Below are 14,899 nucleotides of genomic sequence, written 5' to 3'. Positions count from 1 at the left end.
CGTCTTCCTGCGGAAGCCGCCGCCACGCCCGCGCGGGCATCCTCGAGCCGCCTCTACCCACGTTAACTCTCCGAGGCTGGTGGTCCCTTTTGCTGAAGATGAATCTGAGGTCGCTGACCGCTGCCTGTCTTTCCTCCAGTTTCCCAACGGCCAGAGACCCAAATGATGAAGGGGGTGAGGTAGTCTAGCCGCTGTCTTGCCTGTAATCCAGTCTCATCCCCACGAACTACAGGCAATTTCTCCAATTATCACGTTGATCATCAAGCTCCTCCTTTCTTGGTTTTCCTTCTCTACTCCCACTTTCAAGTGTTTTACGCTTTTAAAACTCATTGGATTACTTATTGCACACGGGACATTTTGGGGCTCCTGGACTCTTAGAAATTAACCATCAATGAATGAAAAACAAGTCACCGCCTCTATTTTACAACCAGACATATGAATGAAGGCTATTTTGCCAAAGAAATACTATGATTTCCTTCAAATCATTTGGTTCTTACTCTTTTTTTGGGGGTTGGGGGAAGGATGGGATTCCTTTGAGGATCTGATGAGAGACATGACTCTCCCCGGAAAAATGCACACACAATTTTACAAGCAAGCCTCAGGAGGTTCCCAGACCCAGAAGCCAGGCTAAGAACTCTCACTTTAAATGCTTTGCTTGGTAGAGAGGGAGATGTGAAGAGGAGGGGAGACAAAGGCAATCTACCAGTACAAAACTAAGTTATACTCAGATATGCAATGTTTGCATATGGAAATTGATCAGGGAATGTTTTAATTTACAGAAATCCACCTGCACAAATTTTTAGACGCATCTTGCACCCTTCCCTAATCCTTCCCTGGTAAAATAGGGGTCATCAGCAAGAATTTGAGAATATCTAAGTTGTAAAATGTACATAAGGACATCACCAATAAGCTGGACTCCAGAGAGCTCTGTCTAGAATTTTATTAGACTGCTTTTTTTCCCAATATACCTGTATTGGAAGATTGAGACAAAAAGGCACAAACTCACATTAAATAAACAAGGTAATCTAATCAATTCTACAAAGTGTATTTTGTAAAAGAAGTAGCACTAGGAACCAACCAAAACAAGTCAGGGGGGTCCCGGCAGGGACTGTAAGAGAACTTGGGAAGGTATACATGTGCCCACAATACTGACCCTGTCCCCGACCTCTCTCCATGAGAAGGCCTGAGCCCAGTACCCCTTCTACAGAGGCACTGCTGCTTCCAGACAGGAGTATGTCCCTGGAAATCTAATGGAACCAGCTGGTCTGAAGGGGTGTGGCACATACTCGGGTACTACCCCTGGAGCTGAGCTGTTCATCATAAGCCCCTCTGAGTGCTAGCCGGTTTGGGAGATGGGTGAAGAGGGAAGGGGGTATGTAAAAGAGGTCGACCACTGTTGCCCAGCAGCAACACCATCCATCAGGATGAACTGGACCAGGGACCTGCCTCTTCCATGTTTATGTGGGCAGGAGCCCAAGATCCAAGCTGACCTCAGGAAATTCAGCTCATGTAGATGCTTTTATTCCAGGTTAAACTGGGGCAACAGGTGAAGGTGAGAAGAGCCAGAGAAAAGGCAGCTAAAGGAAAAGCCCCCACTAGAGCTGAAGTGATATGTGTGGATGTCAAAGAGCTGAAGGAAGAAGACATCTGCTGATCCTCAAATCACAAAAACAACTGTCTGCTTAGAATATCAGTTTGTTTCTCTCAGGATAACCCACATCTAGACTTCACTTAGTTAATGACTGAAAAATGGAACTCTTTAAGCACAAATAAAAGTAATAGCTAAAACAGCTTGTAGGAAAACATTTATATTTTTCTCCAGTAGGAATGCCTCTTCTCCAACTTCCCAGTCAAATAAATGCTACCAGCAGTTGGGATGCTAATAACTAACTGAAATGCCCCAGATCCATTACTATAGGCTCCACAAGGTGAGGAGACTAATAAGGTGTCTGTAACAGGACATCTCCTGGTCCCACAGGGGTCTCAGTGAAGGTCAGCTAATCACCCTAAGGGGTCTGAGTCTGTCGAACCCTGCCCCAGAAGGGCCACAGGGAAGCATCCATCGGGGTGTCACAGGTGCAATCCTGTGAGACACTCCCTTATTGCACTTAGAAATGAGTAAGGCAAAGCAAACTGACAAAAACATAAGGATAAATTATCCCATCCCACTCCTCGCTCCCCTCACAGAGATTCCATCTCTTATTAGCAGTTGCATCCAGGCTAGCTTGGGCCTGGATGACTGCACATTCAGGCCAGCAGACTTCACAAGGTTTGGGAGAGAAATGTCAGGTGACACCACAGCTATCTCAGATTCTCCCACCAGGCAGGCATACTCCAGTTCTGCCAAGTTATAGGGAACTGTGAGCCCCTCAGCAGGTTCCATCCACCTGGAGCTTGGACTTCCTCACCAGCCTACTTTGCTAGAGTTCTGTACTACAATCGCTACCTGCATCTCATTGTCCAGGACAGAACTCAGCATGGGGACAGGACAAGCTGACTCCCTGATCCCCAGATTCCTTTCCAGCAACCCTGGAGACAAGAGGGAACATGATTTGCTGGGAAGGAAGCTTTTTGCGTGCTCGTTTTGTGCAGCATGAAAAGATCAGGACTCGGGCCCTAACCAGCCTCAAAGACAGAGGACAGGGATCTAAGAAAGCACAGAAAAAAGAGGATTATTGCTGAGTGGCAGCACCAGCCCAAAAGGGAATAGGAGCATGGACATACAGAGCTCCTCAGGGGGTAAGACTGATGAGTATATACGGGGCAGACTTAATTCTAAGGGCCAAACTGGACAAGGTCCTCCAGGTGAAGAGCTGGCTGGGGCATATGGCAGCCTCTGCAGAGAGGTTCAGACTAAGAGTGGGCAACAGGAGGGCTGAGAAGTCATAGGTTTTTCTAGGAATAGTGGCCAGAGGTGCAATGCCTGGTGCTGGGGTTATCTGTACTTGTTAAATTTTCTTAAAAAGACTGGCTGGGCCTTGGGTGCTTCCTTGGTGCTGAGAGCACTCTAACAATGGGTTACTGGGAACAGATGTCCGAGTTATGAAGCTACACTGCTATTCTGTGGAACTGGGGGGAAAAACGCTGTATTTCTAACTCATCCCCTCTCCCCAGGTGAGCACTCAAAATTGCAAAGATCTGCCCTGGAAGCAAAATACCTCAGTTTATCCCAAAGTTAAAAACAAATAAACTTAAATCATTTAAATCACCACATCACAAAAGGCAGCTATTTTGAAAGACTAAAAATGTCACTTGGAAATAAAGCTCGGTGGGGGGGGGCACACAGAGAAATGGGTCAGAACACAATGGAGAGAGAGGGAGGAGCTGTATATACAGCAACCTACATGCCACACATCTCAGCGGGGCAGCTCCCACACACACGGGCTTCATAATACCAGACGGTCTATTTGTTCACAATAGGAAAGGGCATCTAGGATTAGCTACAGTAAGGGATCGAAAGGTGCCTGAAGAATGGGCACAGAAAGGCTGCGTCCGGAGATGGCCTGTCGCTCGGGAAGGTGGAGCTGCTGGGCCTTCCTGTTGACCACTGTCTTGCAAAACTAGAAGAGAAATACAATTATTAAGGAAGCAACAGGGGAAAATTGAAACACACTATAAATCGCCTTTAATGGGAGAATTTCAAAAGGAGGAAGGATGCCAGTCAGTGGAGGGGTTAGGGTGGAAAGGGAGGACACTAAGGCCCAAAAAGCGACGAGAAGCTGGCACTGCAGCAATCTACTTAACCCTACCCTCCTAGCTCCCCGCAGCTGCTCCAAGGGCAGGGAGAGGAGAAGAGAGCAGAGGTTTGCATCACTGCTGGTGAGATCCCAGACCTCCTGAGTGCTGGAGGCCAGCCAGTTTTGATTTGATAAAATAACTTTCTCTCAGAGCCTGATGGGGAGCAGGGCTAGGTTTTTTATTCTGTGACCAAGACCATACTGTGCTGCTGGGAACAGCAAGTCTGGACGTGTGCAGGGCACTGGGGAACCAGCAGTGGGTAGTCAATGGAAGGAAAGGGTGACAAGCTGAAACAAGGGACAATCCATTCTGGTCCTATGGCCTGGGGAGAAAGACTCTCCCGGCATTGGAAAGATGTTGCCTCTGATGAGGATAGCTGCTTAGTATGGGACCAGGGGTATAAAGGAGGAGGGAAACGAAGCACCAGATGCAGCGATGAATGCTAGGAAAAGCTGTCTGGCCAGCAACTTTCCCAAGGGCAGGGCAGGGAATGCCAGCATTTGGGAGCTAGGAACGAGCTCCAGCACAGGGAGTATAATGAGTGCCAGCATCAACTTAAAATGGCTCAAATTTTGAGAGGAGAAGAGTAGTTACTAGCAAATAAACTTGGCTTCTACATGCACACCCCGAACCCTCTTCTCACCACCTGTCTATACTCATCTAGGCAGTTCTCTGTAAAACAACCTGCCCCTGAAATGTCCTAATGTCCATAACCTCTTTCAGCGGGCCCTGAAGCCCAAGAGCGGTTTAGTGTGGCAGTCATCATTACTAGAGGGAAGGATGAGGAATGAAGTAGGTTTCTGACTCCACGTTAGTTGCTGAGGCCATAAGGACCCAAACTGATTTTAGCTTTCATGACAGGTACAGTGAGAAATTCGGTACATACAGTGCAGAAGGGGGAGGGGTGGCTTTAGTCATCCGCTGTCATTCCTTTCACTGGGTCCTTCTGTCTCATCTGGAACAGAAAAAGCAGGGGAAATTGAAGGCTCTTGCTGCTACAACTACAAACACATCCCACCTTCTCTCAGTCCTGCCTGTAGATATGATGGAGCATTTTTTTTGTGCACGAAGCAAGAAACTGGAGGGAGGGATTCTGCATACATCCACCACAGTGAAAGCCACACTATTTAGGATCTGTCTCCCTCGCCAGCTTCCCAGGGTCGACGTTAGTTATTAAGCCCCTCTCTTTCTTTCATTTAACACATATTTATGAAGCATCTGTTTCGTGCCAGGAACTGTTCCAGAGCTGGAGATTCAACAGTGAACCAAAATAGACAAAGTCTCTTCCCAAGGAAGGAACTTACATTCTGGGGCAGGGTGAGGGGAGAACAAACAAACATGTCAGGTGGGGCTAAGGGCTGCTGGGGATGAGAATGGCCATGGGTAAGTGTTATTTTGTAAGCTGACTATGGAAGGCCTCTCTGGTTAGTGACCGTTGAGGAGAGACCTGAGGAAGCAAAGCCTGTGGCTCTCAGGGGAAGGAGTGATCCAGGCAGAGGGACCAGCAGTTCCCCTTCCCACACTCTGCTTAGAGGTGTCATCCAGTTAATCAGCAAGAAGAATCAGGTGGCCACAATGGGGCATCAGAGTGCATCACAAGGACAGCAGAGTGGAAAGGGCAGCTGGGTAGATCATGGCTTCACAGAAGGGCCAGGCTGCTGGAAAATAGGGTGGACTCCTCTCTGAGTGGGCACTGGCACCTCCCAAGCAAAAGTGGACACAACTTCTTGTGGGGGGTGCCGGGGAGGTGACTTCTCTAAAATCCTTTCCAACTCCAAAAAATCGTGATTCTATTTGCAGACTGTCTATAATATTTGTGTATTTTAACTTCCCATTAGATGTTTCTTCAATATCCGTTAGCTTTCTGCTCTACTTTTGCTCTTTATTCATTCAGCAAACTGAGCACATGAGAGCATGACCTCTAGAAGCAAACTACCTGGGCTGTATTATGGCTCCAACACTAACTGTGTGACTTTGGGCAAGTTCCTCTGCTGCTCTGAATTTTTGCAACTATGAAATAGGAGCAATAATCATACATACATCATGGGATTGTGGTGGAGAATAATTAAGATATTCGGGCAGCGTACTTAGAGTGCTTGGCATGGTGTATACGCTCAATATATGCTATCTATTATTATGTTGTTATTGCTTTGATCCAGACACTGCAAAGGGGATGTGCACACAAGCTCTGAAGAAGCTGGAATTTTAAGCTACAGCCCTCTTCAGAGTGCTGTTCTAGTCACTGAAATTTTAACACTGCCACATTTTGCAGATTTTGTCTCAGTATCGGTGGTTCCCTACCAGGAAAATTTTTCAAAATTTTTCTCCCTGCCAATTGGCCCTCCACCCCCACTATTATAACCAGTAACTCCATGCAGAACCAGGGCATATGGGTAGTAAAAGTTCTCCTGTCCTCCACAGAGGTTCCAATGTTCACCGCCCCTCTTGATAACTATGAAAGAGTCCTGTTGATAACTATGAAAGAGTCTTGGTGGTACAATGGTAAGCGCTCGGCTGCTAACTGAAAGGCTGGCAGTTCAAACCCACCAGCAGCTCCATGGGAGAAAGATGGGGCAGTCTGCTTCAGTAAAGATTACAGCCTTGGAAACACTATGGGGCAGTTCTGCTCTACCCTGTGGAGTTGCTATGAGTTGGACTCGACTCAATGGCAATGGTTTTGTTTGACAACTATTACCCTAATTACACTAAATGTCTGAGCTCGATCTTTTAGGCCAAGGTTTCCTCAAACTTGATCAAAATAATTACCTGGAATGCTTGTAGATTCTTGGGCTCTAGACCTACAGAATCTACAGGAGACACCATCGGTGAGTCATATAATTAATCAGTCTTATAAGCCTCACTTTTCATCATCCCCAGCAAAGATTCTCTGCTCCAAAAAGGAAAGTCTGTTTTCCAACATCAAGCCAATATGTTTGTTTTCCTAGTCCCAGATCTTTGACCAGGCTCTTAACTCCACCTGAAATGTCTGCCTCCTGTAGATTCTGCTCAAATCTCCTTCCCTGTACGGCATCTATTAATTATTATTGCGCCTGTAACTTAAGTTATTCCATACCTATAGATACATTATTTTATGAGGTTTCAACAATTGTTTCACAAATTCAAGATTTTCCTATGTGACAGAAATCTGTTAAGGATGGGGCATTGGCACATTTTTAAAAGACAATGACTTGGATTGGAACTGGAGGTATTTGTGTGAACACAATATATATGTAAGATCAATAAACAAATAAATAGACATCAAAGCTCTCTAGTGCTATCCACTAAGGGGACCCAGGGACAGCAACACCCCAACAGTAATGAGCACACCTATCACCCAGATCTTGGTGGTTTCCAACCTCCACCCACCCTCCACTAAAAGGAAACCGGGCTCCTTGGAGAAACGGGCAATTCCAGGGCTGGGTTATGGAAAGAAAGAGATGAGCCTGGAACACCTTGCTGTTCTTCAAGTGAACAACATTAAGATCATCAGTAATGGGACAGATAGACAGGGTATAAATGAAAAGAACACCAAATCTGTGATATTTGCCTTCAAATACACCAACTAGGTGGAATCAGGAGGAAACATCAGACAAACTCAAACTGGGAGACATTATGCAAATGACTAGCTTATAACCTTCAAACATGTCAGGGAAAAATGCAGGAACTGGTGTGTCATCCTGGGTTGGATCCTTTGCTATAAAGGAATGAGGTCTCTGGGCCAAGGGGTATACGGTTTTTTGCACTATTCTTGCCAATTTTCTGTAAGTTTGAACCTCTTTCAAAACTAAAATATTTTTTACAAAGACAAAAATTTGCTCACTGAACGTCTGCTCAATAAATGTCAAAAGAATGACCATTTACATAATTTTTCAATAATCAGGAAGGCTAAGAATTTAATATTATGAGAGCAAAGCTCCTTGGATCTCAAGCAGATCCTTGTGTATCCGGAGAGTTCAATGCCTTGCTTTAATTTACTAATGCAAATTTAGGTTCTGTTTTCCTACTGCTTGAAATAAGATGCAACTTCCTATCAGAGAACTGCTGTCAAAGACAAGGTCCCCCAGAGGGTGCCCCTGAAATAAAAATTCATTGTTTCAGTTTTGAAATGCTCTAAGAATGCTTATTTCCTGGTCTGTTTCCTAGTGCCTATATGATATGAGAGATTTATCTGATGTTTGTAGTGTTCCCCACATCCAGCCACTGCTGGCTATATATACACATAGTTGAAGTATACGAAAATAGAAACTCCAGTTCCTGATTTTCTTTTAAAAGTAGGTCCTTGTTTACAGTGGTTACCTCTAGGGAATGAGGCCAGGGATTGGAGGAAAGGGACTTTAATTTATCTACGTATCTACTTATTTATTTGGACTTCTACTACTTAGTTTATTTTCTCTATACCTTTCGTAAATTGTTTTCACTCTTAAGTATGAAATATCCCTTTGATTGAAAAAAAAAAAGGTAAAGGATATCATTTGATATTGTGGTTGTCATATTGTACTACAGTTTTACAAGCTGTTACCATTGGGGACGCCGAGAAAAGAGTACACAGACATCTTGTATTATTTCTTATAATTGCATGTGAACCTTACAATTATCTCAAAATAACTGCATGAGCTGTAAAGCTCAATTTTTAAAAAGCTAGTAAGGAAAAAATCAGCTGAAGACATGGAAAAGTAACCACAAACCAATCCGCATTCTTGAAGGAACAGAGGTATGAGGCACATGTGGATCTCTTCTTAGAACCTTTTTAGAAAGCTACTCGTTCTATAAACAGGTATAGCTCTTAAAAAAGAAATTTGGTAACAGACAACAAGAGCCTTAAATTCTTTAATTCCATTTTTGGGAATTTAGTCTAAGGAAATAATCCTAATTGCCAAAAATCTGTGTGTACAAAGATGTTCATCACAGCATTATTTACAACAGTGAGAACCTTGAAACCATATTAAGGAAAATCCAACTCAGAGTACAGAGCAACATGTTTTGCAGCCATATATATATATTTTTTTTTTTTTTACAAGAAAATGCTTTGTTACAATATTCAGAGACAATATTAGGATACAACCTACAATCTCGCACATGTGATACAATCATAAGTAAAAGTGTGCAGAAAGACTAAGAAATATATAAAAACGCTTACAGTGATTGTCTTTAAATGGTGAGAATACAAGTGTTTTTTTTCTTTCTACTTTTCAGTATTTTCCAAAAAATGTTTAATGCTTATATATCACGTTAACATTGAAAAATTAAATCATACTTAAAAAAAAATAAAGCTACTCCCATATTTTGAGACACTGGCCGATGATGTGGTTGGTCTGCCTGGGGGTCAATCATTGCTGGGCAGGTCAGAGGGAATTAAGACTCCACCAGTGCAGCTATGTCCTTCACACACGGGGATCCCTCTGCCTCAAAAGACCAGGTTCTGCCCTCTGCCAACGCTATGGGAATCTTAGATTCAGACTCCCTTGTGGCCCAGCAGGTAAGCTAGGCATGGAGTGGTTTCTCCTTACTAGCCTAGCCCTCAGAACCTGTATCTCCCACAGTCCTAAACTGGAAACTGTGGGCTGTTGTGTCCTGCCACACTTCCCTACACAGGGAGGCGTACACAATCTCTGGGTAACCAGTCCAGAGCTTAAGACTTAGAATCTAAAACTGATGGTGACTCATCAGCCATAAAGCCATAGGATGGGCTGGGTAGGGACTAGAGGAATCATGGAGCCAACAGGACTTAGGGAGGAAGACCCACAAGGGGCAGTCGGAAAAGGAAATGCTGCAGAATCTTAAATCACGTGCTTCTAACACACAGTTATCTTTGCTGTTTTTCAGCAAATGTTCTAGAGAATCCAATAAACAGGGAAACAAATTTTCTTAAAATTTTTAAAATCAGTTCTCTTCTAGTCTTATTATAGGAGTCCCTGGGTGGCGCTTATGGTTAAGCGCTCGACTACTAGCTGAAATACACGTAAAATGTTTACCACACAATACAGGCACACAGTAAGACCTCAACAAATGTTAGCTTCTATTAATAATAAAAATAGTTTTATTACCACCATGTTCAGGAGACAGTGAGTTCCCCGTTACAAGAGGTGATCAAGCACAGACTGGACAACTACTTGGTGGGAAGCTGCAGAGGAGACTCAAGCTCTGGACATAAAATGGACGAAATGACCTCTAAGATGCCTTCCACTTCTGAGATTATGAGCCTCTTAAGAGAGGAAGAGCAAGGGGGAGGGAGGAAAAAGGGAGCTGGGGGTAGAGAGACTACAGGCACATATTTCTTGACATTTTTCTTTTTAGGGCAAAGGACTAATCTCTTGATCCCTTGTTTCTCATATCCTTGAGCCTCATCCAAGAATGGTGGGTCCACCCTCCACAGGGAATAGTCACAGCAGTGGTGACTGTGACCTGATAGTAACCCTTCATAGGTCACAAAAAAATCCACCCACACTGGACTACTATCTACTGGTTTAAAGAATAACAGTCATAATTTCTATTGCAAACTTGCAGTTAATCATGGCAGACTGAACACATGAATTTAGCTCTATACCTCCCCAAAACCTCACTACAAATGACAACAGCAGATAAGAGATGGTAACAACATTCTGGAAGATGAAAAAAGGATGGCTGAGTAGTAACCAATTAGTAGAGCAGCAGCAGCTGAAGGTTCAGTGCCTGCAAGGATGGGGGTCAAGAAGAAGACCAATTTGTGCTGCAGGTTTTCCAAAGCCTCAGGAACTAGAAGCACCAGGTACCTCTGAAGGTGGGAGTGCCAGGTGGCACTGAAAAAAAGGTGATGTGTTTGAAAGTCTGAATAAGAAACAGTTAGATCCTGGTGTTGCAGTCAACCAACCACTCCGCTGTGTCATAGCATAAGCCAGAGGTTCACTCTGGAAGTGCTGAACCAGGGAAGCCTAAACTCGGGATCCCGGGCTCAGCTGGTGGACTGTGGTGAGGTGAGGACTATGCAGAATACAGGGGGATGAAGTAAAGCCAACTGATGGCGGTGACACTGCCAAAACCCTTCCTCAGCTTGGCTCCCAGAATGCTGGCTGCCTCAGTTATCCTCCCAAGCAAGACACTGGAGAGTCCTCTCCAGGAGCCCTGGTGGTGCAACAGTTAATCGCTCAGCTGCTAAACAAAAGGCTGGCGCTTCAAACCTACCCAGTGGCTCCACAGGAGAAAAGGCCTGGCGATCTGCTCCCATAAAGATTACAGCCTAGAAAACCCGATGGAGCAGTTCTACTCTGTCGCTATGAGTTGAAATCAACTTGACAGCACCTAACGACAACTCTAGGCAAGACGACCAGCCCAAGAAAAAAAGATCCAGGATCCTGAAGCAGGAGTTCCACAATGTAACCACCAGACTACTCTGCAGTAAAGCTCACCTACTGATTCAGAGAAGTCCCAATCGGCTTTTCAGAGCTTCACTCTTAAATGTGAATGGACAGCCAAGATGGACCACCAGATATTTGAGGAAAGCCCCTAGCAAGAAACACAGAGGCCAACACAAGCAGGAGAAAGGAGCTTGGAGGAACCAAAGAATATTCACGGAGCAGAAGGGAATCTCAAAAACCAAACAAAACTATAGCTTCAGAAAATAAAAATAAGCATCTATAAAAAAAGAAAAAGATTAAAAAAAAAAAAACAAAAAAGAACACAGAACAAGAAATACTTAGAATTTCATAAATTCAGTAGAAGAGAAGGAAGTTAACTTTGGAAAATTTCTCCCAGAAAGTAGAGAAAATTAGAGGGTCAAGCTAAGAGGTCCAATTTCTGACTAATGAAAATTCCAGAGAGAGAACCAAGAAAACAGACAGGAGGAAATTATAAAGTAAATAATAGAAAAAATTTTTCCAGAAATGAAGAGATCTTTAGATTCAAAGTGCCCACCAAGTGGGAGAAAAATGAAGGACAAGGGACTCACACGTAGCACAGTGCTATGGAAGGCACCTCACACTCCAACCAAATCACACCACCTATTCAAAGACTCCAAGTTTTAACCTAATGATAGGCACACATAAAACGAAACAAACAAAAAAGTGAGGCAAGTATTAACTTCCGAGAAAAAACAAAAAATTGTATAAGAAACGAACAAAAGTCAGAGTAGACTACATGGCTCAGCTGGAAAAAAGAAAACTGAACGATGGATTCACCAAAAACTGTGATATAACCAGATTGAGAGGATGGAGAGGGAAAGTATGCGAGTGGTGGGTCGGGTAACGAGCTAAATTCTTCCCGAGGAAGCAGTCTACAGTTCATAACTAAAGGTGAGAGATTAAGAACTCAGAGCATAAGCATTTTGTTTAGAAACATGGAGGAAATCAAACAAAAGAAACAACAGTAAGAACTGCAAGGGCTGCCTCTAGGGAGTGGGAATTCGGGGCAGAAGAGGATTGCTTCTTCCTCATAAGCTGGGGATACTGAGTTTTAAACTTTGATAAAACGAGTGTATTTTTAGAAAAAGAGAAAAGACAAATGAGCCAGGGGTACAGCTGGCACACGAAAAGCCCCATATGCCGTGAAAAGGGCAGAATATGCAGCACAACGGCACGGGTTTGGTTTGGCTCTCTCTTCCATTGGAGATTATGGTAGTTTTAAAATTCTAATTCCAAAGAGGGTTTCCTACATTTGCAGCTATTCCAGAGGACAGTGATCAGCTAAGCTTTTGACACAATTCTTCACAGAATGAAGAAACATGCAAAAAAAGCGGGGAATTAAAAAAGAACTAACTATGTGGGCTCTCAAATTTTGGATGTGAGAAAGGCAGATCCAGTAGATCCTCTGGAGAGTTCTTCCAGCTCCTAGAACTTGAATTCCACCCAAAGGGCAAAAGGTCGTCAGCAGATGTTTCCATGAACCCCAATATATTTTATGCAGGCCTCTATCAGGCAGCAAGTGGCCAAAGCTCCAGGCTATACCCCAGAGAAAATCTCCAAGTTCCTCCAGTAACTTTTTTTTCTTCTTTTTGTCAGCACTAGAGTGACCAAAAGGCTGAGGCTTATATATTCAGAACTGCCAGAGCCCTGGACATTAAAACCTACCACTTCCTGAGGATCCTTAGCAGAAGAATCAGGGACTGTGTCCAAAACCCTGCCACTTCACTGCCAAATGTAGCTAAGTGAATAACTCAAACATCTGTTTCAACAGGAACTAACTCAGTGCACCACTTAACCAGTGAGTCAGCCAGGAAGACTGTCATCCCTGGATGGCAAAAACAGTTCCCTGCCGGGCTCCAGAGGAAGGAAGTGCTGCTGGGCCCAGTATCCACCCTTCACAGCACAGTGGAACACGAAGCATTTGTGTAGCGTGGGGGTACCATAGGCATCCAGGCCTGGCTCTCATCTGAGGCCCTGCAGAAGAGCTGGGCAAGCCTGCTGTAAAACCATGCCTCTGCTGGACACCCAGACTCCACACCAACCCACCCAGGGGTAAGGAGGGAGAAATGGATGGTAGTTCTTAGGAAACAGAGCTTCCTGCCTTACAGTTAGCCCTGAGAGGGCAGGGAGGCCTCAAACAGCATTTAGAGGGAGAATTGGAAGCTAAGTGACCTACAGGCTGTGCAACCTCGGACATGGCCTTCAGCTCTCAGAGCCTCCATTCCTCCTCTGAGTGTGGGGATAACAATGATGCCTCCTCCCAGGGTTGTGTGAGGATTAACTGAGATGGTGTGCCCTTAGCACCTTGCCTAGCACACAGAGAGTGCTTGGATGTTATTAACCGTCTCTGGGAAGCATCCCCAGATGAGGCAGGAGGTAGGTCTCCATGCTTCCATGGAACAGATAACCCTCCTTCTGGGATCCATGCCAAGGCCACCCCTGCCCCAGAAAAAAAAGGCAAAAGCTCCAAACTCTAAAAGCAGCTCAAACCAACCTTATAGAGTAGTCAGCTTCCGCATGCGCTGTCACTGTCCTGTGTAACATGCCTGGTATTCCTGGATCAGCCCAGCCTGCCTCCTCCCAGGGTCACCTCCAACTCTGCGGCCCAGCACGAGCCCCCCAAGCTCTAAACAACCACTGCGGCAACTCAGTTACTCATTTGGCATTCAGCACAGACCGCCAAACTTGTCTCTGTGGATGTGTCACGACCTCAGCTAGACTGCAAATTCAAAAGCGCAGGCTGTTTTCTTCTTTATAGCTCCTGAACTGCCTGGCATGGTACCTTACCCAGAGTAGATGCTGACACATTCCTAGAACCACAGGATGGTGCGCTCAGTGAGCTGCCCCAGCAAGACGGTCTCCTTACTATTCACCTATTTATTGGACCGAGAGCCCCAGAGCCTCACCTGAGCTCCCACTTACCTCATCCAGCTGTCTCTTTGTCTCTTCTTCCATCCTTCGAATGTCATCCATAGTCAGGTCAACCCACTTATCGAGCCAACAGAACAGCTGCCTGTGGAAGTTTGTGAACAGACGCTTCTCTTGCTATAAAAAGGAGGAAATCAACTTAGAATGCAGAGGTGAAGGCCAGTGCTGCAACCCTCCTCCCTGTGATCTCTGTGCTGATACCCACACTTTACTGGGGAGGTGGGGGAGGGAGGAGTGATGCCTGGGTGGCTTACGTGGGTCGGTCAGCCCCCAAGCCTCGTAAGTCAGTGACCTTTTCCCCTTTGCCTTCACATGTCTGACAGGTATGGCTTCAAGCAGGAGGGAGCCCCTAAAGAGGATGGATGCCAACCTCACAGCCAAGCCCTTTGCTCAAATACTACCAAGAAAGGCAGCCCATGAGCTCAGAGCCAAGCTAAGGCCCCAAAACAACTCTGTTAAGTTTCCTTTTCATCTCTGGAGCCTAAAGCCAGGTTAAAACCGGCCAGCAGCTACAGAATGTGGCCCAAGAGTGAGACTCTAACACATTAGAGAATAAAAGCCTATTAAAACTCCTTCAGTCTGCCCACTTCAGTAATTCAGGGCACTAAAGAATTTGGCTCACAGTGTCTCTTGCTTTTTAGCTTCAAGAAAAGAGACGTTCAACATTGTGAAAATGCCAGTTCTACCCAAAGCAATCCATAGATACAATGCAATCCCGATCCAAATTCCAATGGCGTTTTTCAAGGGGATGGAGAAACAAATCACCAACTTCATACAGAAAAGGAAGAGGCCTCAGATAGGTAAAGCATTACTGAAGAAGAACAAAGTGGGAGGCCTCACACCACCTGATTTTAGAACCT

At 44.9% G+C, this 14,899-nt stretch overlaps 1 protein-coding gene across 2 annotated transcripts in view; it reads right to left on the bottom strand.

Annotated features, from left to right (window-relative positions):
* Positions 1-61: 61 nt before the first annotated feature.
* The window catches only part of PITPNA (phosphatidylinositol transfer protein alpha), a 39,395-nt gene continuing 24,557 nt past the window's right edge, over positions 62-14,899 (bottom strand). For both annotated transcript variants that reach the window (XM_004376161.2, XM_023731170.1), the window contains 3 exons: positions 14,034-14,156; positions 4,625-4,693; positions 62-3,560 (listed from right to left, as the gene is read on the bottom strand). In XM_004376161.2, coding sequence (XP_004376218.1) covers positions 4,649-4,693; positions 14,034-14,156 — 168 coding nt within the window. In that variant the 3' untranslated portion in view covers positions 62-3,560; positions 4,625-4,648. The remainder of the gene's footprint in view (positions 3,561-4,624; positions 4,694-14,033; positions 14,157-14,899) is intronic.

The sequence above is a fragment of the Trichechus manatus genome, unplaced genomic scaffold, assembly GCF_000243295.1.
Source record: "Trichechus manatus latirostris isolate Lorelei unplaced genomic scaffold, TriManLat1.0 scaffold00040, whole genome shotgun sequence".
Lineage (NCBI taxonomy): Eukaryota > Metazoa > Chordata > Mammalia > Sirenia > Trichechidae > Trichechus > Trichechus manatus.
Note: the sequence above shows the minus strand (reverse complement) of the source record. Positions and strands in the feature narration are given on the sequence as shown.